Source organism: Lingula anatina, chromosome 3 (assembly GCF_051362555.1).
Source record: "Lingula anatina isolate TDL-2025a chromosome 3, LinAna3.0, whole genome shotgun sequence".
NCBI classification, from domain to species: domain Eukaryota; kingdom Metazoa; phylum Brachiopoda; class Lingulata; order Lingulida; family Lingulidae; genus Lingula; species Lingula anatina.
This window is the reverse complement of record NC_141769.1, coordinates 8,723,452-8,747,146: the sequence shown is the minus strand read 5'-3', so window position 1 is coordinate 8,747,146 and position 23,695 is coordinate 8,723,452. Positions and strand designations below refer to the sequence as shown.

The following is a 23,695-nucleotide window of genomic DNA, read 5'->3' as shown; positions in this document are numbered from 1 at the left end:
ATCAGGTGTATAGTATTTACATGTTCAAATAAATGACAAATTGAGAAAGCTATCTTGCAAGTCCGTAGTTGTTCAAATAAATGAAAGTGCAATTTATTCTTGCGTATATACATACATGTACATGCACTGGTTATTGTGCAATATTAAGACAGGCCAGTATACATGTATATTCCAATAAATGAAAAATCAAAATAATTACCGAGATTTATGACAAATCAGTTTTTTAAAAAATTACTATTTTTAATAGAAGTGAAACCAACTCAATATTTTCAACAACTCATCAATATCTGAATGAAAATTGTGATAAAAATGTTGCATTTACATTAATTAAAAAAAAATGAAATAAAAAATTAAAATATTGATACAATTACATTTAAAGGTTATGTATTATAGATGTATATACAGTGCATGTATAAATACATATAATAATAAGAAGACGAATAAATGATAGAGGGTAAAACATGTTAAGTTTATACACTTATCTTTCACATGGCTCTCTGAGGGGTTAGAATACAAAATATTGTGTCAATGAATAAAAGATACATAAATTAATTAAGGTATGAAGTAAAACTGAATCAAATTAAAAGTAATAATAGTAGTAAAAATAAAGTTATAAGTAAAAGTTTATACAACATCTAAAAGAAAGGGAAACAGTTAGTAACATATGCAACATGGGGTTCAGCATATTTTTTTGCTACATGTACTTTCACATCACATCACGTGTCACGTGCGGCATAGACCTGCGCAGTAGCGTCTATGTTTTTGGTTCTGGGTCAGACATGCGCAGAAAGGTATGTGCCTGGATTGTGTAAGTGCACCTTTCGGCGGCGGGGTGCTGGTAAGTTCTTACTAACAATTAAAACATTACATCTTTAACGCAAGTAAGGAGTACTTGTGTTGAGTTTTCAGACACTTGTGTTCTTTAAGCGAATTGTTATTAGATTGTATACCGCGTATTACACGTAAGGGGACGTAAAGTTGTGCCAACAGCTTGAATTGAAAATGGCTGCACTTTCGGCACATGCGCGTTCACCCTTTAGTCGACATGAGTGTTCTGTAAAAATACCCTTGAAAATTGTATCGGCACCTGCATTCGTAACTATTAAAAACAACGACATTCATAACATTCTATCTTTAAGATAATTCCTGTTTTATTGTTTACATGTTTCTATGATAATCATTGCGTACTTTGCAACTTGCTACGTGCTCAATAAACGACCTTGGAAGTTCAAGTTGAATAACGATAAACTTACTGGTGCTCAGTGTATGATCATACATATGTTATTTTCGTAGGTACATATACTGCTGCAAAAACACAAAGGAAAGGGCTGCAATATATGATGAAAATAACTAAGCAGCCTTGCTAAACCTCAGCTCGTCCTAAGGGTCTGCCCATGACTTTTCCAAGATCCCACTTGCAAGGTTTGACACAATCTTTGTGTCTTGGATGGTCATACATAAAGCAAGGTAGATTTGCTTGTACTGTTTGGCATCGTAGATTTTTGTACACAAATAAACAGCATAACCAGCATTTTAAAGACCATTATAAAACCCTCGGTGTCCACCTTGAAGCTACACCACAGGAGATTAAGTCTGCTTTTTTTGAGCTCTCAAAAAAGCTGCATCCTGATAGAAATAAAGCAAAGAATGCCCACCAGAAATTCACAGAAATAAATGAAGCATATGAAGTCATAGGAAATCCATTATTGAAAAGAGAGTATGATGAAGAATTCAGATTGCGCAATACTTCTGCCTTCACAGGTGGATTTTCCCGGACTGAGTCTGGTAACAAGTCAGAACAAAGGTGGAAATCTGGTGAAGAATTTGAAAGATATAAGCGTGATCAAGCAGAAAAAGTAATGAGAGAAAGAAAGCAGGCCATGAGAGAGCAGGAAATGCAGATGCAGAGTATTTTACGAGAATCAAGGGCAAAACTTTGGGAATTCTTAGACACATATATAAAAGTGTACGCAGCATTGATCACAGTTGCATTTCCACTTTTTCTGTCTCTCATATATTCCTCGTCTCCAAGGAAAAGGAAAAGGATACTTAATAAGAAAAGAGAAGAACACCGAAAACGCATGAGATCTGTGCTTCATGACTCTTTTATGGCAGACATAAACAAGAGTAAATAATACTGGAAATATGTTTACTTTTGAGGAGGTGCTTTGTTAAGTTTTGTAGTATATTAGAATTCTGCTTTCAATAGAATCTACTGACAATGATTATGTTTTCCTTTTATTAATATTCCATGTTCTTTGTGCAAAGTTAGAAAGATCCAAAACTTGTTACAAGTCTCAAGAATTGTAAGCCCCAAATATTGTTGGTTTTTAAATGTCTGCAAAGGTTTCCATAACCAAGACTTTGTGTTGGTTCATTTGATATGCCTGCAATTCTATAAATAAAGCATCAAACGTAAATTTTGTTAGATTGATTTTTTGGTAAGTAAGTATTCTTGTTCCAAATTTATTTATCTTGAACAATTGCTCATTGTAATTACCTCTGCCAAGGAGGTTATGTTTACACCCCTGTTTGTCTGTCAGTTTGTTTGTCTGTCATCAATATAACTCAAAAAGTTACGGACCGATTTTGATGAAATTTTCAGGAACTGTCAGAAGTGGGCCAAGGAAGGGATGATTAGTTTTTGGTGGTGATCCAGATAAATAATCAATCAATGATTTATAATATCGAAAATTTAGGGGTGAAACGGCATTGGATGGAGACTTTGCTGCTTTGGCGGAGGTCTTCCCTCTCTGAGTGCTTTTCTAGTTTTTTTTTATTGTTTTTAGCCCCTTAATTATTCATATTTTAGTAAACTGACTTTAAAGCATTTTGCTATCTTATGGCTTACATAAGGTTTTCTGTGAATGCCGAAAAGGAGAAACTTTTTTTACTTTCATTCCTTCAAAGTCAAAGTAATAAAGTTTTGATTCTTGCCCAACTTTTGCCTGATTAGTATTTCTCTCCTAACGTAGATGAATATATAATCCAATAAGCCATGTATTCTACAGCTGGTTAAAAGTTGGGTTGCTTTATCTATTTAGGTTAGAGATCAGTGCTGGTATTGGATGCCACTGCCTAGTCAACCATTGAACCTGATTCAAAAGGTCCCTATAGAAGACCGACAGTCTGTACTGAAAAAGCCATTTATAAGGAGCACTTCCCTCTAAGGTACTAGTATGAAAATATTGCTCCAAAGGTCACTGCTTGACTTCACACTTAAAACTGAAAGATATATTGTCTTTGAAGTGGTTTTGTAATGGTGATAAATGAAATGACTGACAATTTTGAAAAAATTGAAAGTTAGAGCAAAATTATATTTGTACAGTAAAGCAGCTGTCCTTGTCAAGCACTGATCTCTAAGTTGTTTTATTGTTTCTAGTTGTTAAAAAAATAACTATTCTTAAAGTCTAATGATTTTGATTTAAAGTTAAAATTAAAGATTGGAGTTGTGTACCTGTGCTTTTTACACTGTTTTAAGTTGATGTCATTTTGACATGATTCATTATATGGCACAGTCATCTTCCTAAGTTCAAACAGTTTTGCCTGAACTAATATAAAACTTACTGACCTTTTAAATTCTGATATAGCTCTTAAACTCAAGTCCCCATGTTTTATTTCCAAAGTGAGCTGATATATATATTAGGAATGCTTAAGGTTTAAAAGTAGCATTAAGTACAATATTTAACCTCAGTAATGTGTATGATAACATGTGGAACTTACCACCTGGTTTTGTAATGATAAATACTTAAGACTAGAAATGAGAATTGATAAAGTTGATAGGCCGAGAGAACAACAGGATGGCAGAGTTCCTTCTTTCAGATTCCTATATGGAGATTTCTGTTGCTTGTCCCCCCAGTTGTAGAAATAAAATGCACTTCTGTACCGGGTGGTAACATTTACAATCATGTGAAGTATGAGATGGTGCTTTGTTTGCTTCTAGGAGATTTTAGGCTAAGGACTGGAAAGTCAGGTGGCTATGGCTGATGTCACTTGAGCCAACAAAGAAATAAAGGTTTGTTGTTGGAAAACGAAGACCTAGAAATCTGTCATATTGGAGAGAATAGCATTGATTTTTCAAGAAAGGAAACCAGCAAATTGTTTCAGTAACTCTGCCCCTTTAAATTTTTGGAAGACGTGCTTCAAAACCTTTGGAACCCACACATCATATTTTATTTTGCTGAAATTGACATAACTTAGAAAGGTCAGCTTAGTTGCCATGGGAAAGGAATTCCTTTAAAAGTGATTTTTCATTTTGGAGTTTAATAAGATTACAGTATGAAGATACTGCTGCCACAATGTAGTTTATGTTTGAGGAACTGGGTATACCTTGGGAGTTTCCAAAGTAGCGTGCAGTCACATCACAATGGAATAGCATTTAAAAAACTGCAAACACCATCTCCCAGATGTCATTCCAAAAGGAATGCGAGTTCAAATAAGTTTGGCATTCAGCAAATGGATATAAGTCACAGACATCTTACACTCTGCCACAGTTCCCAGTTTGGAACAGAGCTTTTACTGATACCAGGATCATTGGCACATCTTGCTGGTAGGGGACATCTACATACCAGTACACATACTGCTCAACAGACTGAGGACTATTACAAAATTCTTGAAATATCAAAAGGTGCCACCCAAGAAGAGATTAGAAAAAGTTACATCCGACTAGTCAAAAAATGTCACCCTGATGTTTGCTCAGATGAGACGGCACATCAGAAAATTACGCTCCTAAATACAGCTTATGAGACACTAAGCAATCAGTATTTGAAAGATCATTACGATGGTTCCCGTTATGGACACTATCCCGAGTGGAAGGCGTATGCTAACAAGTCAGAGCTAGAGCGAGACATCTTAAGAAGATCTGCTCACCAGTGGCGAAGAAATGTGTATAATATAAACATTTCTGATCGCGAAGATGTAAAATTCCGTAGGATGGTAAGGATAAGTGAAACTTTACCTTTTACCATCCCAGTAACTGCAATGCTAATAGCAACTATAGTTTATATCAAAAGGCAGTTAAAAGATGATTTTGTTGATGATATTTAAGGACTTCTTTAGATAAAAAAAAAGAGATGACAGGTTTGATGGGAATGGCCTCTTGTTTACTTCTGAACTACATGTTAAACTGACATAATTCCAAATAAACAGCTTGTAATACAAATAAAAAAAAAAAAAAAAAAAAAAAAATATATATATATATATATATATATATATATATATATATATATATATGTATGTATGTATGTATGTTAGGCACTTAGCCTTAATAATGCTTGCTATTTTGAAGTAAATTACATAGCTTGATTAAGTATCCCACCCCATGTTTGGCAAACATGAAGTGTACTGAAACTGAAAAGTTGAAGCAGGGGAGGTAATACTTAATTATAGGGTTCTGAGGTGCTTTTGAAGATGGCTAAAAGAGACTTTATATACCATAGTCAACACATTCACTGGTTAAATTTTCTGTAAATAAAGAAGATTTAGTTCAGTATTAAATTGTTTTGTTTTGATCGTGCATTCATTTGTGAAAGTGACTGGTCATGCGGGGTTAGAAATTCTTTTATTATGTACAGACACTGTGTCTGTATATATTCTTATTACTGTCTGTTTGTGTGAATGCTGTTACCATTACTGTCTAAAACATAACTGCCAAACTGTAATTGTTTTGTTTTGTGAAAAAAGGTTCCTTGCAAAAACAACAAGATTGGATTTTATCTATGTAAATAGTGATGCAGTGTATATTCATGTTTGGTGTCTGTATATTTGCAGCTTAGCTGTATGATTTACTATAATTCTACCCAGGGGATCTTACTTTATCCTCAGAGTGTTTTATGTCATAGGGCCATTCAGAATGGATGATCCGTTTACTAACTGATCTGCTGACTAAATATGGCCGGCGCCCCACTTCAAAAGCGATGCTGCTAATTCCATGATGGTCTCCCCACCTCCACATGCCGTTGTTGCAGGGACCTGGCAGTTTAAGCTCGGAGTTGAGATTTAATTATTTTATGGCACGTATGAAGGCAGTGAGACCATCAAGAATCAGAGGCATCACTTTTGAAGTAGGGTCGTCCCTATTTAGTTAGTGGTACAGTTAGTACTATACTTCTCTATTCTGATTAGCCCCACATAAATTTCACTTGAATCTTATTACTCTAAAGTAAGATCAAACTGATTACCTCTCTAACTTGAATGTTCTTGTAAAATTAAAATCTTTGGGATGCATATGGCCACTGGTGAATATCTAACCCCAAATTATCTTTCCCTTTCTTATAGGAGGAAATACTGAAGTTGGTATTTCAATATGGTTCCATGGGACATTACAGAAGCACTTAAGAGGAGCAGGACTTAACTAATTGACTTTATTCAAGGCATTTGCTTTCTGAATTTCTGCTGGGCACAAAATTTTTCAAAGATAAAATGACAGCAGCCTTTTGTGACAAAGTTTTGCTCTTGGCTTCCTCAAATTTTCAAAAGAAGGTGGTTCCTATATATTTGCAATGCAAACAAATACACGTCGGTGACGTTATCAGCAACAGGTATGCACAATATTACGAAATACTAGGTTTATCAAGCAGTGCATCACCGGAAGATATCAAAAAAGCATACTTGTCTCTTGTGAAAAAACATCACCCTGATGTGAACCAAGACAAAAATGCTCATGCTAATTTCAACAAAATCAAAGAGGCATATGACATATTAAGTAATAAAGGCTCTTCCTTTGGTACTTTAGAAGCTGAACAGCGTCAGTCTTCCTCCAGAGTGTCTCAGTTCAGAAAATCTGCTGCTGGTCACCAGGAAAAATTATACAAAGGAGTGAAAGACTGGGAGAGAAGGGCTGGCGCCAACAGGGCCAGATTTGTTCCAAAAGATGGTCAATTTGCTCGTGGACCACAATATGGCAAAGTTTATGATGACATGAGGCGTATGTATGACATCGAATTTGAAAACGCGATGGAGGAAGAGATGATGAGGGAAAAGGCACACGGATTGAATAACAAGTTTGGAGGAAGGAGAAGAATATTTAATTTTGAAGAAAGTGACTAAACAAAGTTTTTTAATATGCCTTCCACATTAGAGTAGTAAGTAAATTGTGAAGATGGCATGTTGCAAAGCTAAGTGACTTATGAACTTAAGTTGGTATTTTGATGAGAGTTGGTAACAAACATAACTCATTAACAGGAGATGGGCATTGTATTTTAGGAGACAGCAAACGTGTCCACCCTCTAAGTCTGACTGAATCTAGCTGAAATGCCCCTACCCAATTCTATTTAGGAATACATTTTACTTTTTTTGAGGAGTTAATTGTTGTGACAATTAAAATAGAAACAAGTTGAAACCAGTTTTATTACCTTGTTACACAGTATATTGTACAGTATGTCTTTGAAAGTTATTTCAAAAATCAACCTGGGAGCCCTTCCCTTTGAATTATCAAGATACATTCGTGGTTTTACCAAAGTGTTAGTGGTAAAAAGAGGGGTTCAACTGAGGTTTCAGGGACAACTTTTCTGCTGCAAACAAGTACACACATCTTGTGTGGTTTTCTTGAGAGAAAATGAAGACTATTATAAGATTCTTGGTGTTGACAAGACTGCCTCACGAGAGAAAATCCGAGAAGCTTATTTAGATCAGGTTAAAAAATTTCACCCTGATGTGTGTAAGGACGGGCATGCCCACAAATCCCTAACGCTCATTAACACTGCATATGAAACACTTGGAAATGAAAATTTGAGAAAGGAATATGACAGTGGACGAAAGATTGGTCTAAATACACCTAGAGACAAGTATGGTGCCAAAGGATATGGAACAAGCTATGGCACAGGTGCAAATTCAGAAAATAAATGGAATGAAGTGCACAAGGACCATTATGTATATAATAGAGAGAAAGTAAATGGATGGGGGTTTCCAAAATATATAGCACTAGATGTTCTTTTTGCATATGTTGGAATATTCAGTGCATTGATGGCCTATTTTATAAAGATGTACAAGAAAAGTAAAGTGCATGACTATGATGAAGATGATTAGCTGGCTGTAGAAGTTGAGGCAAGTAATTTTCCTGCTGCAAAAAAGAGAACGAGACTGCTAGACTTGTATGTGCCTGTTATGAGAAAACGGAAGGATAGTTGTATGTAAAAAAAAGCTATTATATCTGGTATTGTAATGTTGAGTTGCTAGGCTGCTGAAGGGATAAGAACAGGAGTCTTCATTGTTGTATTAAACTTGTTCAGTTTAGGATTTCCAATGATTTGTTTACTAGTATTTAATTTTTGAGTGATATTTGCTTAACATTAACATAACCAACAAATATATTGTGTTTTAATGAAATAATATACTTTTCTCGGGGAGAGTTAAGTGATTAAGAAAAATATCATGATGGTAATCTGTAAAGGATCCCATCTAAGGGTGCTTTCCCAGAGATTTAGATCGATCTAAAGATTAAGTTTTAGATCTACCTCACTCCCTGGGGGTTCACGCTAAATTGCAGTCAGCCGAGCGGGCACCATAGTTAATTACCCCCTTACAGCTTTTAGAAGGCGGGACAGACGCTTAAGCCGGCCAAGCTGACAGTAATCTAGTGAGACTCCCCACAGGGATAGATCGATCTAAAAATCTATGGAAATGGGGTGTAAGTAGTATAGGCCTGACAAGCTTCCAGATATATCTCACGGATTTGCACTTGTCTAAGTAATGCTATTAGAACCATAGTTCAGAAAATACCACCACCTAGAAGCGTAACATGTTGTGCACTTTGAACAGGAACTTAATTTCTTTCTTTTAAACTTTGTTGAGGAAGATATTTACTGTTAGATATAATGTTTTTAATTATTTATGAGGAATTCTGTTTAAATAAAAAGTTTTATTAATATCAAATTTCCTGTGAATTTTTGTAGGGTCTTGGTTGTCAGGGATCCAATTCCCAACTCTTGGAAGTCAAAGCATATGTGGAGGAAAAACTCAATTTACCTGGGGATCAGTTGTGAAACGATGATATATAAGAACTAAAACCTGGACAGTACAAATTATTTATCTTGAAGACTGGAGTACAATTCAATATGGCCTATTTAGTTATTGCTCGCCCTGGACAGTTAATCGAGGCCACTGTAAATAAACATTTACGATGTTTTGTAAAAGATAAAATCATATATCAGAGCTGTCTTGGACTATGCAAAAATTTTCATGCATCAAGTAGTGCTTTCCTTAAAGAAAGTGAGGATTATTATAAAATTCTGGGCGTGGACAGGACAGCCTCAGCAGAAGAAAGACGGAAAGCTTATTTGATATTAGTTAAAAAGTATCATCCTGACGTGTGTAAGGAAAAAAATGCACATCAATCCTTTACACTCATTAAGACTGCCTATGAAACTCTTTCCAATGAGGAATCCAAAAGGCATTATGATAATATTTTAAGATCCAGATATGATTTTAAAAGGGGAGGATATAAGGAGAATTGGCAATATGGAAGGAATGATGAGACATATGGAAAAGCTTATGATCAAAATAGATGGACAAAAAACGGTACTTTTTCTCCAAGGAAAAGAAAGGGAATGAGTTTCGGTCTGTTCCTGATGTTGCTCTATACAGGCTTATTTTTGTCTACCAAAGTCATGTATCTAGTTTTACTGCAAGCTAAGAAAAAAAAAGAAAGAAAAGAGTAATTAATAATAATGTTATTCAGACAAAGGAAAATGGTGAAAAAGAAGTCTGCATGAATTAGTTAAACATTGAAAAGATTCATTGTGATGGGGCACAGCAAATGTATTCAGCACTGCAAAATGAAAAAGAAACTTATAATAATAATAATAATAACCCCCTTTCTTCATATGCTAGATCTGCCTAATAATATATTCTGTTTAATGTAAGGAACATGAAAAATGTAAACAGTTAATTTTTTGCAGTGGCATTAAATGAAACCCTTTATGGGACTTGACTGAGTACTTTTTGTTTGTTTTGCACTGCTTATGGCACTGGTTCACAAGATGTTTTTAAGTTCGTGTACTGCAAGTTGATCTTTGTATCATTCACATGTAGCGTGGAATGGAATATCAGGACCCCCTTTTATTCACCTAGGTTTCGAAAGGGCTATTTCCTTTAGTTTGAGTGAGTATGATTTTTTGCTCTGCCTGCTAGGTTCAAAATGTGCGTCATGTGTTACAAACCTACCGAGACTGGATTTTGAAAATAGAAATGTGACAGAAATGCAAATACAATATATTTTTTTGCATTTATAGGGAACCTACGTTGGACCAAGTGTTTGTGAAGCCTATCCAGTGATGATGCAACATCAGTATATTTCTTGAAGTATCTACAGCCTATTTTCTGAATCATACAGACAACTTTGGCATGAAATGCTATGAAGCTCATATAACTTTCAACAGAAAAACCAAAAATTGAAATTCAAAGGAAGTTGGGGGGGAAAAAAAGATGATATGAAAAAAAAGTTTCCATTCTTGTCTTCAACAGAAATGAGGAGGTGATTAACTGAAACCAGAAATGATTTTCATTGCAAGAGAAAATATGTTTCGACACAAAGGATTCTTGCTGATCAAGGGACATGTTAGTCGCTCAAATGAACTTCACCAAAGTAGTATTCTACTTAGCATGCAGGGCAAAGATTTGTATGCTGTATTAGGTATATCAAAAAATGCTACAAAGGATGAAATTCGAAAAGCTTACCTAGATAAGGTGAAAAAAAACCACCCAGATGTGAATAAGAATAAAAACGCTCACTTGATCTTTACACAAATTAACAAAGCATACGAGACTCTGAGAAATGACACATCAAGAAGGGACTATGATAGATCTATGAGTTTTCAGTCATTTTCCTCTTCTACAGTGAATAGAAATAGGACTTATGCAGACCATAGAGATTATGGAAGTAAATATAGGCCGTATGCAGAAACACGGGAGTACAAAGGAGGTGGGCCCTCTTCTCGATACCAAAATCCATATCAAGATACTCACTATAATACACGCAGAAAAGATGAGCACTTTTGGTACGACTTCTGGGAAGAAGAGAGAGGTGGGCCCTCTTCTCGATACCAAAATCCATATCGTGACGCTTACTATAATACACACAGAAAAGATGAGCACAATTGGTATGAATCCTGGGGAACAAATCCTAACGAAGCTAATGAGGATGAGAGAATGAGAGAAGCAGAGGAATATTTTAATAGGAAATGGGCTGCAGAAGAACTTAGGCGTCGAAAGGACAGAGAAAGAATCTGGGAGAATATTGAAAGAATGAAAGCCCAAATGAATGCTTCAAGAGATTCATTTTGGCATGGTGCACGAAGTACAGGTTTAGGTGGAAGACACAAGCAAAAAGCAACCCAAGCAGAAAACTCTTACTCCAAGACCGACTTCTCAGACAGGAAGAGTGAAAAAAATGGTACACGTAGACGGAAAGATTATGCAATACTGGGGGACATTTTATTTATAGCATACATGATTTGTTTAGTAGGTTTATGGTATTTCACAAGAGATGCAAGGAATCCAGAGAAAAGAAGACGCAGAGAATCAAAGTCAAAAGAGAGAGGTCTATGAACAGAAAGTTGCTTTGTTTGCAATGTTTAGTGTTTAGTAACTCGCATTACTGAAAAATAAGGGTGAAGGAATATATTTCTTTGAGACTTTGTAATGTTCCTTTATGGACTTGATTACTCACTCACAATTTTGTGAATTTGAACCTAGGGACAATAAACAGGGAGGTTTTTAATACCCAGTGAAATAAAGAAAGAGATGTAAAAATATTGGCATTAGTTGTGAAACAAGGAAGACCAAAACCTCTATGCTTTAAATATACTATCATGTAGAGTGATGCTATAAAAAGAGAAATTGGTGCCAATCAAAATGACCTGACAAAGAATTATAGACAAATATATTTTTTTTATTATCATCGTTATTATACATGATTTCTTTAAATTTATTTTCAGATACACAATTTCACATACAAGTCTGCTACTGAAATGTCCATCATTGCACGTAATTTCTGTAGTTGGTCAATTAGAATTAAAGTCATACATGCCCACAAAGGAAAATGACTTGCAAATGGATTGCTTTCCCAATGTAAATTGCATTTTAGAATATCAGGACCCCCTTTTATTCACCTAAGTTTCTAAAGGGTTATTTCCTATATTTCGAATTTGTATGATGTTTTTTTTATCAATTTTGGAGTGAGGCAAGTATATTTTCAGACCTACTCTAATCATGTCAGAAGATGGCACTGTAAAATCCTATTTTTATTTAAGTTCGAACCATTGCCATTGTTCTGGGGTGTATCTAGTGATGTTCAGTATTGAGAATCTTGCTGGTTCAAATCCTCTTTTTTTGTTATAAATCACCATGGTGGTAACCTTCACATTTGGTGCAATGGACACACTCCTGTAAATTCACTGTCTTTCACACCCTGGGAATTGGCTGTTGTTTTCACTTTCTTTTCTTTTGTTTTTTAAGGGGAGGCCCTTCTTCAATTTCTGGCAACTGCAAAATAAGATGTTGAAATTATTTGTTGTCCGTTATTGAGCAATATAAAAATCTACACCCATTCTGTCCACTTACGGAATTTTTAAGTAAGGGATCTTAAACAAATGGCTTATGATCAAGCATTGGTAAAACCTATCAAAACACAAAAGCAAAGTCACAGCCATTATTTAACAGCAAGTTGGAATAACAGTTGTTTTTTTTTTTGCAAAATGGCTCTTTTTCCCTCCCACTTAACTGTGCAAACCATTTTTGACTCTTGTAATACACCAGAAAGGAAAAGCCAAAACAGGCAAGTGGATGCTTCGGATGATTTCTAAAAGAAGAGCCAGCTGTTCACAATGCAATTAAAATCTAGATGCTCCCACCTGATGTGTTGGCAAGTACCTCTCTATACACAAGCCATACAGTAATTAATATGGCAAATAATTCCAACAGTGCAATCAATTACAAATAAGAACACCTTGGAAAAGTTTCTACTGTGACGACAACATTGAATTCTACAGACCTGATTTATATTGAATTTTTATTTGTATGAAGTGACAAAAATTATAGCCTCTTGTTTGCCTGCACATAGCCTTTCAATTGAGTGAGAATGTCACTCCACATGTCTCGTCTTTAAATCAAAAGAACCTTTTAAAACAGCAGTGTATAAAACGTCAGATGAAAATGTTCACCAGCTGTGCATTGATCGTACCTGTGGTGACACAAGTTTGAACTTGATGTGCTGGTGCTGGATATTGGACTGGTCTACGCTGACCTCCACTTTAACTGCATCAAACACCCGAATAATCACGTCTCCTATAGTCTGGACAGTGTTCTGCAAAAACATAAAGGAATAAAAGTTGTAGTTATTCATGCTGTTGTAATACATATTCCTTTTTCGATATAATGATGCTCAGTGGAATTAAACAAAAAAATGAAAATATGGTGGTAAAAATTAAATAAAAGTTGTTACATCTTCCTAATCAAGATGGTAAATACTGTTTTTATAAGTATATTTGTCATTTATTAATTTAATGAATGTCTAGCAAAGATATTTCTTATTGCACCTTCACAAATACATACTTCATCATCAAATTTCATGATGTTCTGATATTCAGCGAGTTTGACGATCCCTTCCAAGCCATACTTCGGGATCAGGACTGTCAAAGCATTCTTCCGCACAAACATCACATATCCATTTTCTATGAGGACTTTGTTTTTAAAGAAAAGCTGAAAGAGAAGCAACTTTATGAAACTTGTGTAAGAGAACGTAATCCCAACTAAAACTAAGACTGGATGAAACAGGATAAATTTTAAGAACCCTGTGTGGATTATCAAAGCCAAAGCCATGAACATATTAGAGGTGGTAGCTGTGTACAACTCATGGTTGGAGGTCAGGATTTCAGAACTTTGAACCAACAACATTTGAGGTCTTATTTGTTTCCTTAAATAAGTCACCTTATACAATCAAATGCGTCCTGAAATCAAATTAACTTATGTTTCTATTAAGAAACAAGCCAATAACAAAACAGTTACAATATCCGGTGTGTGATATTACCAGAGTGTGAAGTGCCACAGAGGCTCTTCCTGCATATTGCGCCATCTTGTGTCGATAATTCAAATGGTTACACAAAGCCTGAAAGCATACAAAAGTATAGTATAATATTTAACAAACACCCTCTCAGATTGGATTGGAGCTTCATATTCAAATCACAACCAACAACTTACTGACTTTCATCTCTCTTTTAGATGCCACAGTGTATAAAAAGTGTCAAACTGTGAGGAAGTGACCATGCTTAACTTTTAGGGCCATTTAAAGAGACAAATAAATAAATTTATAAATTAACAAACACTGAGTCTCCTTACTTGAGTTTTCTTCTTATCTAGTAGTTCAGGGAAAGAAGCATCTGCCTGAATAGCCACAGCCAGCAGTCTGTGCACAAGAACATCAGGATATCTGGCAAAGATAAAATCCAATATTATATAAATCTATCTGGCATCCAGTGAGGAAGTACAGTGTATATAGATTTCAATAGTGACAAAAAAAAAATGTTCTGAAATAAAACCACATGCTAAAAAAATAATAATAACAAAAAATATAAAAAAATTAAAAAAAAATGATTGACAAAATTCCTCAATCTTCGGAAATTTTAACTTTTTTTTATAAAATGCCAATACATGAAAAAAAAAAAAAATATATATATATATATATATAACAGTCAATAAAAAGAATCCAGTTAGGATTTTCTATTCTAACTGTATTTATTTATTTATCTAATAAAAATCACTCCAGGATAATTACTAAGTCATACAATTATCCACTCATGGTGGTAACAGAGACATTTAGAAAATGTTACACACACACAGGGCATAGGCCCATGCATGGGAGTTCAATATTGCATCATATATTAACCAATATGGGAACCAATATGGAAAAAATGAACGGCTGCTACGATGACAGACACAGGGGACAGCTATGTACAGACACACTGTAGCTGTACATCAAAAGGTGTGTTCATGCACACCCAGAACCTTAGATGACCAATTGTTTCAGGTGCCACTAATAATAAGTCATTGCAGCATTGCTGTGTGCTGAAAAAAACCATACATAAAGACCTGGGCCCCGTAACTCGAAAGCATCGCATACTGCGAATAGCGATATCACATAGAGGCTACAATGTATTATATAGAGCTATGGGCGAGTTATGGAATTGAGACGCTTGCGCTCGGTTGCAATGTGCGATGCTTTCGAGTTACAGGACCCTGATTTCTTTCCAAAGAGACAACACCATTACCTTCTGATCGGTGAAGTGAAGTGAGTGTATATTGGTGCAGCTAATCCATAATGGTGGAACTCTGCATACGGAAGCATCCCACTACAGAAGTACAGCGCCTGCATCATGCACCTAGTTGCTAGGATACGTAGCATGGTGTTAAAGTACGGGTTTTCTGTAAGCTGCGCACTGGCCAGGGAGTTGGCCAAATCTTTGGAAGAGTCCACACAGAAATCAAAGCCCTGTAATGAGGTTTGTAAGATTAACAATCCATTTGTGAAACAATGATGAGGATGATATGCATTATTAAGTTGATTTCTTGGAATCAAATATAGTTTCAAATAACATTATATTGTCATAAATGAAAATTATCAATTTACACATGTTGAAAAACTTGTGTTTGATTATTTTCATTTATGATCGAACTACCAAGCTAATGAACATTTTTGCTCATTTGCAACAATTTATTGGTTCCTTAATATAAAACAGTCAGGGTGCCATTTCATATGCAAACATTTGATTTGTCTAATGTAAGCCTATATCATGAACAGTGAATAAAAGAAAAAGTAAGGGCGTGGCTGGTAATTAAGACTCTTACTTGTTTTAAATTACATCAAACTACATACCCTTGCCTCAGCAACATTAATGACTGGTTTAAAGTTGGAGGGGGGAGGAGAAGGATGCCTCCTCAACACAGCACAGTCGGGAAATTCCTCATAGATCTTTTTAGCCACTGAAACATTGGCCAGCAACATGAACTCCTCCACCATAGAGTTGGTCTCCCTAAATTGGTGTATAAAAATCTATGTTTAAACTCAATAAGAATAATAAATATGTACAGAGCTATTCTAATGCAGAAAAAATGTTAACCATATAAATCAATGTCAGTTTACCTGTTTTTGCTTTAGATACTGCAACACTGTCCTCTATATAAATTCAATAAATGTAAATAAAATATTCATGCATATGTGTGTGTGGCCAAGAAAGATTAGGCAAATATACAAAATAAACATCACCACTATCTCTTGTTTTGTTCATAACTAATGTCATACAAATGTTCTTACATCAACTCTTTTGATACAACATCTATAGGATCAGCAGTTTCACTGTCAATATGGAATCTTACTTCTGGGGATGCAAGTGATAAAGAACTGAAATTTAAAAAAATTATTTAAGCATTAATATTTTGGGCACATGCCTACACACCACAACAACATAATAAATTTTTTATGTTGATTACAATCACTAATCTGCATACTTGAAACAGACAACTTAAAATTTAATTATAAATTTAATAACTTTCATTTAACATACTTAGCCCCACAACTCTCTCCTTAACTTAAACTGCATATTTTACCAAGTGCCAGTATGCATATAACTTGATACACATGCACGTTTAATCTCACCCCCCTCCATTTTCAAATGAATACAATCAAAATATATACAGGGGAAGATGCTCACCCCTTATCAGTTCTTCCCTGTTTAAGAATTTTAGCTAGTGCGTTAAGGCCTCGCAGACTTTGAGCAAGCTCATCTTGCTGTTTGCTGTCATCTATTTTCATCTGAGCTTCAGCATATGTAAGAGAAGCCTATAAATACAATCAATAATTTCACTATTAAACATATCGATCACCCACCGGAAACTTATACCTGGTTAAGTACAGATAAAATTCTAGACAAAAATCCCAAACAAATTTCATCTTACAGTGGAAATAAAAGCCTTTGACTGCAAAAAGACAGACAAATGAAATTCAAATCTTAAGAATCATTGGAAGAATAAATCTTGGCATAGTTAACTTTAAATAATTAAAAGTTTGGGCCGGTTTGGTTGATACCCAGTCTTGAGTACCTTTGAGTTTATGATGCTCTTCATGAAGCGAGTGCTTATTATTTCAGCTTCTTTAGTCATCTCCCAAATCACAGTGAAAGCAAATCTGAAAATCAATCAAAAACCATCACCTTGCTTGTTATGTTTAATAATAATGATCATTATTTCTAAGTTCTATACTGATTTTCTTTATGCATCTACATACAGATAATGCATAATAGCATACCATTTTAAAGGATTATGTTATTTTAATATAGTACTGTATGTTACAGTAACAAAAACACTCAAGACAAAATAACTGCTGAATTATCATATCCAAAGTGCCTTAAGCCTCTTAATGAGAAAGAATTTGCTTTCCTATATCACTAAAAAATGAAAAAGTATATCTACATACAAATTTACTCCTGTGTACATCTTGACCAACTGGGGGATCAAAAAAATTAACTAGGATCAAGTACCAGATGACTACTCTAGACAGGGGCCATCATTTTGTCTCAGAATTTGAAGTCTTTAGTTAAGTGATTGGGCTATCCAATGACTTCCATTTATCAGAAATCTGAAGCAGTCCAGTTGTTAACAGGTCTTCCAAGACACTCAACTTTGGTTCAGGTAAGAAATAATTTGCTCTGTATTTGGTTGTCCTACCTGTCAACATTGGATCTTAGTGAGCACAAGTTGGAACTTAACAGCTCTGGAACCATGTCTATTCTCTGAAATCATTCAGTCTATTAATATATATAATTCTAATTACTGTTCGCGGTTGCAACTGATGTTAATTTATAATATGTGTGCCTGTATGGTTTATATATCTATATTTAAAACATCAACGTTTATACAGGAAAACTTGAATGTAAAATGAAACTGGATGTATATATATGCTTTATCCCCCCCCCCCCCCACACGCACGCGCGTGCACACACACACAAACACACACACACATTTTCCTTTTTTTCCTGCAAATACCACGTTTAAAGTCAATTACTTTGTCTATAAGATATACTGTAGTCCCTCTTTTCCTAGCTTCCTCATCAATAGCTGTCCCAGGCCTGATGAAGTGGGTCACATCAGCTATGTGGACACCAACCTGTCAAATCAATCAAAAAGGACGGCTGATAAAGTAATTATGAATAATAATAACAATATGATGATGATGGAGAAGATGAATAACAATAATGAGAACAACTACGTAATTTATTAATAACATACAATTTAAGTGTTTTCAGCTTCACCAAATTACTTTTAGGAACAATGAATAAAATGGCTGGTTGAGCCCAGAATAGGGAATGGACCACTGGCTATCTCATTTAAATATAAGCGGAAATTTTTATTTCACTTGGGTCTGTTTGTCACCTTTGCTGAAGTATCATTAAGTCAGAATCTCAATATACAGTACCATACACTCTAAATGTATTTGTCAATTGATTGTATTTGGGTCTTGACAGTAAAACCACCACTTATCAAAGGTATATTTTCTGACTAACTTCCATTGTTTATTAGTTCCAAAAATTTCAAAATAAATTTATAAGGAATCTGAGACACAAATTAATTCATTAATAAGCGCATATTTTCTCAACTAAAAGGCATGCCAGCACAGATATTTTCATTTGAAATACACATAAAAATAATTGCTTTTAACCAACCATACCTCCACATTTCCATTGTCTAGTGGTCTGTAGTGCAAGGCGTCATCTATATCAGTGCATCCCGGAGGATCAACACTGCAAATATGAAGATGGCGGAGGTCTGTTCTCTTCTTAACATCCTAAAATATAGGCATTGTGATTCATGTTTATCATATAATCTGACAATGACTGTTCAAAGACATTTTTTTTTGTCATTCAAGCAATTGTTTCAAATTTTTACAAAAGTATTAATTTACTCCTGCTACATAACAAATTATTGACATAAATATTATTTATTACGTCCTGATAATCCAAGCATTAAAATCATGCCGAGGTGAATCTGTAATATCAATGTCAATGCTAAGGGTTTTTGTATGAGTGAGCCAAAGAATTTCACAGGGTGTTTTCAAACATTAATATATGCTGTTTTAAAATATCTACGAGGATCATATTTTCAATAAAATTTGAACAAAGTAATATTTTATATTTTTTACAGAGCAAATTCCTTCAAATTACTAAAATTTGATGAATGACAATGCATTTTTTGTAGATGATATATGTAAAAAGTTCAGTAACATGACATGCCTCTTCTATGATGAGCCAGGGTAGCTTAGGTAAACAATTTAACACAGCTGTTGAAAATGGAACATGGGGGATGTCATGCTCCAGGAGAAGAACCTCATTTTCAGTCTCCTTGTCTCCAATAGTTCCAAGTTTCCGAACAAAATGTCCCTGAAAATGAATAATACATCCAAATTGAAAGTTCATCTGTCTTTTGATAAATCTCTCTCTCTTCTCTCTCTCTCTCTCTCTCTCTCTCTCACACACACACACACACACACACACACACACACACACTCAAACAAGCAGCGGGATGATCTGAAGCAGTAATAAATCTGTTAATCAATATTTTTCTTACATTTATAAGAAGAAAAATGCAAAGGAAGAGTTTTAAGATAATAAGATAATCTTTATCTTACCAGAGGGTATCTGGAGTTTTTTGGCCAGGAGTCAATGGCAACTATCACACGCTGGCCCTGTAATATGTGGGCCTGCCTTGTCTCTATCCTGATCTTAGGTATTCTCCTTTCACTTGGGACAAAAAGGTGTCTTGTGGCCTGTGAAGATCAGGTGACAAAAAGAGACTGGATGCCAAACCACATTTAATCACAAAAATATATATCACTAGTATAACACAATACAATACAGTATACATGTACATAAAAAATAATAAACATTTCAATTTGGCAACATACTAGTAGCATAGGTACCTTTAAAACCGATCTGTCCATCCAGCTGTGTCTAAAACATTGTTGGAACATTTCCTATGCAGGCAAAACCCCACCCCCCTAACAAGTAATCAAAAACTTGTCAGTGAATAATAGAAACACTTTTTAGCAGTCTCAAAAATGGACACCCAATGGTGACACTGCAATTATGGCAACAATTGTCATTTCTATTTTGTTGCCTAGTAATAAAGGAATGAATAATTGTTTAAACTGTCATTGTTACAATGATTGGCAACAGTGACCATTATGACACAGTAAAAATATGTACAGCAACAATCAAAGCAATAATGAAATTTCAATTGTTGGTCCATCAGGGTAAATATGTCAAAAAGCCATACATCTAACATTTTTTTTTTTAATCGGGCAATTTTTTAAAAATTTCTAACTATCTATCAATTTTACCAAAAATGAAGGTTTTATCTTTGTACAGAAGAGTTATTTAACATAGTTTTAATAATAAATCAGTATGAAATTGATGTTTAAAAACAGCTTTAAACAAAAATTCTACCCTTTGTATATGGTGTGCTTGATGCCCTGTATAGACACTAGGCATGTTCATACCGTTTTGATAATCACTGGCAACAGCATTCCACAGTATTGTCTCCATTTTCTCTTGATGATGGCCACAACTTTACCAGTGGGTTGTTTTAATTTCTCCTTCCTGGCTTCTTTGTCCTGAAAGCATGTATGTATGTAAATGTAATTTTAAATATTTTTCTTAGAGGTAAGTTGAATGTGCCTAAGATTGAGGTATGAATTTTTATACTGCGTTTTTTGTTTAGTTTCTGCACATAGCAACCAAATAAATCTGTCAATTATGGATAGTTGAAGGAAACTATCTTTTTCATTCCAAATGAACAACATGGTTTTTATTTACTGTATTGCTGGCACAACACTTGTATACTATTTGGAGAACCCACCCACTAATATCTGAATCCAGCAGCTAAAATACTAAAATATTCAATCCAATCAACAACAAAACAAAATAATAATAAATATCAAATTGGTAATAGCACACACATAGTGATGCTTTCATCTATGCTCATAGGCAAGTCTTTACAGCCGACATTTACTGGGCATAGAAAAACATTTTTTTGAATAAAAAACTCACCATTTCTGTCTCTCCTTCTACATCTTCAATAACAAGTGAAGATGGGTAGCTCCAGTCTTTCTCTGGCAACATTTCTACTGCTACAACATCCTCGTGGACTGCTCTGTTCAAACTGGCATTCCCTTGTAAGAAGACAGTCTGAAAGGATAGGTGTTTGAACAATAAATGTCATTTTAAATTTAAGTCAGGTGATACTTTTCTGATCAATTACCGAACAACCAAAATGCCAAGAGCCCAATTTTAAGAATCACGGTGATTTCAATAAAATAAGTCTTCTGCAAAGTTGACCATTTTTCAATTTTTTTTTAGAATAAATCTAAAACTATCACACTGTTAACATTTTGTTACAGTGTGTGTGTGTAAGCTTACTTGTGCATTTTTGTGTTTGAAATCTGTGACCTTACCACATCTTCTTTGTCTTGTATAAAAACCACCGCCTCCAAGCAGTTATCCCTGGAGGCTTGGAAGCTGCCCTGAAGGTAACGCCCTGACTTCAAGCCTTTCTGTACCTCTGCTATTGACACATGCTCTGGGAACTGTACACCTTCATCAAACTTAGGGAAAGAAAGAAAGAAATAATAATATTTATTTGCAACCAAATGTTACATTTTTAATCCTAAAAACAGTAATTCTAAGAAAAATGTATTGGCTATTACAAAATTTTATATTATTTTTCATGAAAAATTCTTAGGAGTAATCTTATGTTATATATATATTCTAATATATAAAAGTACTTCAATATGTCATGTTCAATGTCATGATAATAATACCCTGGCATTATATTTTCATAACCAAGCTTGACAATGTGAAAGGGACTTAACCCTCCTGATTTACACTTGACAGTGAAAGTTGCACCAAGTCATTTTTCATCCCACTTACCGCGTTGCTAGGCTTACTGTGGGCCAAGCGATCCAATAGCTCTGGGTTGTCTTTTAAACTGCCCACATATTCTGCCACTGAAAGACAGAGTATTAACTGTTATTGTATTTTGATGTGGCACTGGTAAAAACAAAAACTATGTTAGGCTTATCCATAGCATAGCTGGTAGTATCGAAGCGAAAAAAATACATTTTTCATTATTGCAGGCGGTGGTTTTGTATTAAACAATATATAAAGGCAAGCAAACGTTCCGAAAAGTCAACATTCAAATTTAATGACCTGTAAATGCAGTCACTCCATCTTGGCTAGCTTTGACTTTGTTGTCTGCATCATTAGTAAGAAGGATGACTTTCACACCAGTATTGCACAAGTGTGTTTGGAACCATTTAGCAGCAGTTCTGATGGCTCTGTCATTGCGATCATTGGCTGTTTCTCTTGGTTGTCTTTCCACATAGGTATCTCTGGAGGAAAACAGTATAAAAGCAATTAACAAATTCATCTCAGACTTGTTTTTCTTAGATATTGCCACGAGGGCATAAATATACATTGTCCCAGTATAAGTCTTCTTCTACTTATATCATCCAGTAAATGCCTGCTGGGCAAGATTTCCAAGAATAAAATGTTTCAAGCACACAAATGTATAAAAATACCTTGACATGATTAATGTCAAGAACTTTTTTCTTTTTAACTGTGGAATGTAAAAATGAGATTTTTTCAAGCACTTACTTGTGAAACTCATTTACAAAAGAGAGAAAATGTTTATCTGGATTGCTTATAGCTTCTTTTATTCTTTTGTAAGCTGGAGCACTTCTGTGGCGCACCTAAGTGAAAAAGCACATCTTTAGTATAACAAACTAAAGCTAACAAACAAGCAAAAGTTTTATTGGAGCATCTCCCATTTCGATATTCTTTTTTGAGTAACAAACCCTCATTAATTCTATAATAAAAAAATACATGTACAAAGATGTTATGGCCAAACTTACCTCATCTAAAACTGTTTGTAGAATAATGGCATTCTTCATGCATTTATCTTCTAGTATGTCAAGCTGAAACAAAAGTAGAGCCCATTATTCAACTGGCAAAGATTATGTATAAAAAAACCAATGCATTTCTGGTCTTCATGTAGTATCAGATCCACACTGGACTGATTTCATTTGAATTATAGTGTTACTCTTTATGTTATTTGTACAACTAGAAAAAATTATCGATTTATTCTTAATTGTTCACACTGGTAAAGACGTACATTTAGCATGCTATGGGTGTTTTTGCTACACTTGCCTGGTGCAAAACTACATTCGTATCTGGAATAATGTAGTGTGGGTCTGGGGAAATCTCGCTGCTTGGATTCTGTGGCCGTAATTCCAAGACTTCATCCTTCTGTGGGCATTCATCACATGCCTCCGAACCGCAATAGATGTCATCTCTCAGGTAGTGTTCTCGAACCACCTTCAGGATACTCCCCTTTTTCGTTTTCTTTAAAAATATTTTAGATTTTAACATGTTCCTTAAGTTTCTTAGCTTCACGTGTGTACAGATTGGAACTCCACAAACTGGAGAGCAGCTGCTAATCGGCTCTTTTTTGTCTAAAGAGTGTACCTGATACTTGCAGGTTTACGAGTTTAATTATTATTTTATTTTATGAATCCCATAAGATCATTTTTAAACACCTATCAAAAGCTAATGTCATAGAATACTAAAATAAATATTATAAACCTTATTTTGAAAGT

At 34.7% G+C, this 23,695-nt stretch overlaps 2 protein-coding genes across 34 annotated transcripts; one reads left to right on the top strand and one right to left on the bottom strand.

The window, feature by feature from the left end:
- The first annotated feature begins 756 nt into the window (after window positions 1-756).
- On the top strand, window positions 757-11,748 carry LOC106177577 (uncharacterized). Of its 33 annotated transcripts, none has more exons than XM_087008583.1 (6): window positions 757-838; window positions 1,294-1,467; window positions 1,762-1,966; window positions 3,045-3,171; window positions 3,944-4,015; window positions 10,230-11,748. In XM_087008583.1, the coding sequence occupies exon 6, from the start codon at window positions 10,492-10,494 to the stop codon at window positions 11,542-11,544; it is 1,053 nt and encodes a 350-aa protein (XP_086864709.1). In that variant the 5' UTR covers window positions 757-838; window positions 1,294-1,467; window positions 1,762-1,966; window positions 3,045-3,171; window positions 3,944-4,015; window positions 10,230-10,491; the 3' UTR covers window positions 11,545-11,748. The 33 variants fall into 33 exon arrangements, 30 of the variants coding, with proteins under 30 accessions (XP_086864709.1, XP_086864729.1, XP_086864734.1 ...); XM_087008603.1 differs by lacking the exon at window positions 10,230-11,748 and adding an exon at window positions 6,734-6,854 and having other exon boundaries at window positions 1,762-2,127; XM_087008608.1 differs by lacking the exon at window positions 10,230-11,748 and adding an exon at window positions 6,734-6,844.
- Window positions 11,749-11,866: 118 nt separating this feature from the next.
- LOC106177603 (exosome complex exonuclease RRP44) lies at window positions 11,867-23,537 on the bottom strand. The gene is made up of 23 exons (XM_013560439.2): window positions 23,247-23,537; window positions 22,952-23,014; window positions 22,695-22,789; window positions 22,248-22,429; window positions 21,969-22,045; window positions 21,494-21,643; window positions 21,090-21,227; window positions 20,540-20,653; window positions 19,670-19,807; window positions 19,275-19,421; window positions 18,713-18,829; window positions 18,050-18,151; window positions 17,713-17,777; window positions 17,089-17,173; window positions 16,701-16,828; window positions 16,304-16,390; window positions 15,866-16,022; window positions 15,261-15,481; window positions 14,332-14,422; window positions 14,024-14,101; window positions 13,549-13,695; window positions 13,178-13,300; window positions 11,867-12,480 (listed from the first exon to the last, which is right to left on the bottom strand). The coding sequence occupies exons 1-23, from the start codon at window positions 23,466-23,468 to the stop codon at window positions 12,427-12,429; spliced, it is 2,781 nt and encodes a 926-aa protein (XP_013415893.2). The 5' UTR covers window positions 23,469-23,537; the 3' UTR covers window positions 11,867-12,426.
- Between the last annotated feature and the right edge of the window lie 158 nt (window positions 23,538-23,695).

What these genes read in the sequence shown, in the direction of transcription:
- LOC106177577 (XM_087008584.1), top strand. Translation starts at nt 10,492, where the DNA reads ATGATTTTCATTGCAAGAGAAAATATGTTTCGACACAAAGGATTCTTG.
- LOC106177603 (XM_013560439.2), bottom strand. Translation starts at nt 23,468, where the DNA reads ATGTTAAAATCTAAAATATTTTTAAAGAAAACGAAAAAGGGGAGTATC. An exon ending in GTTGTATCAAAAGAGTTGAT is followed by an intron (nt 16,023 to 16,303) that starts GTAAGAACATTT and finishes ACACCAATTTAG; the next exon opens with GGAGACCAACTCTATGGTGG. An exon ending in TCATGAAATTTGATGATGAA is followed by an intron (nt 13,301 to 13,548) that starts GTATGTATTTGT and finishes ATGTTTTTGCAG; the next exon opens with AACACTGTCCAGACTATAGG.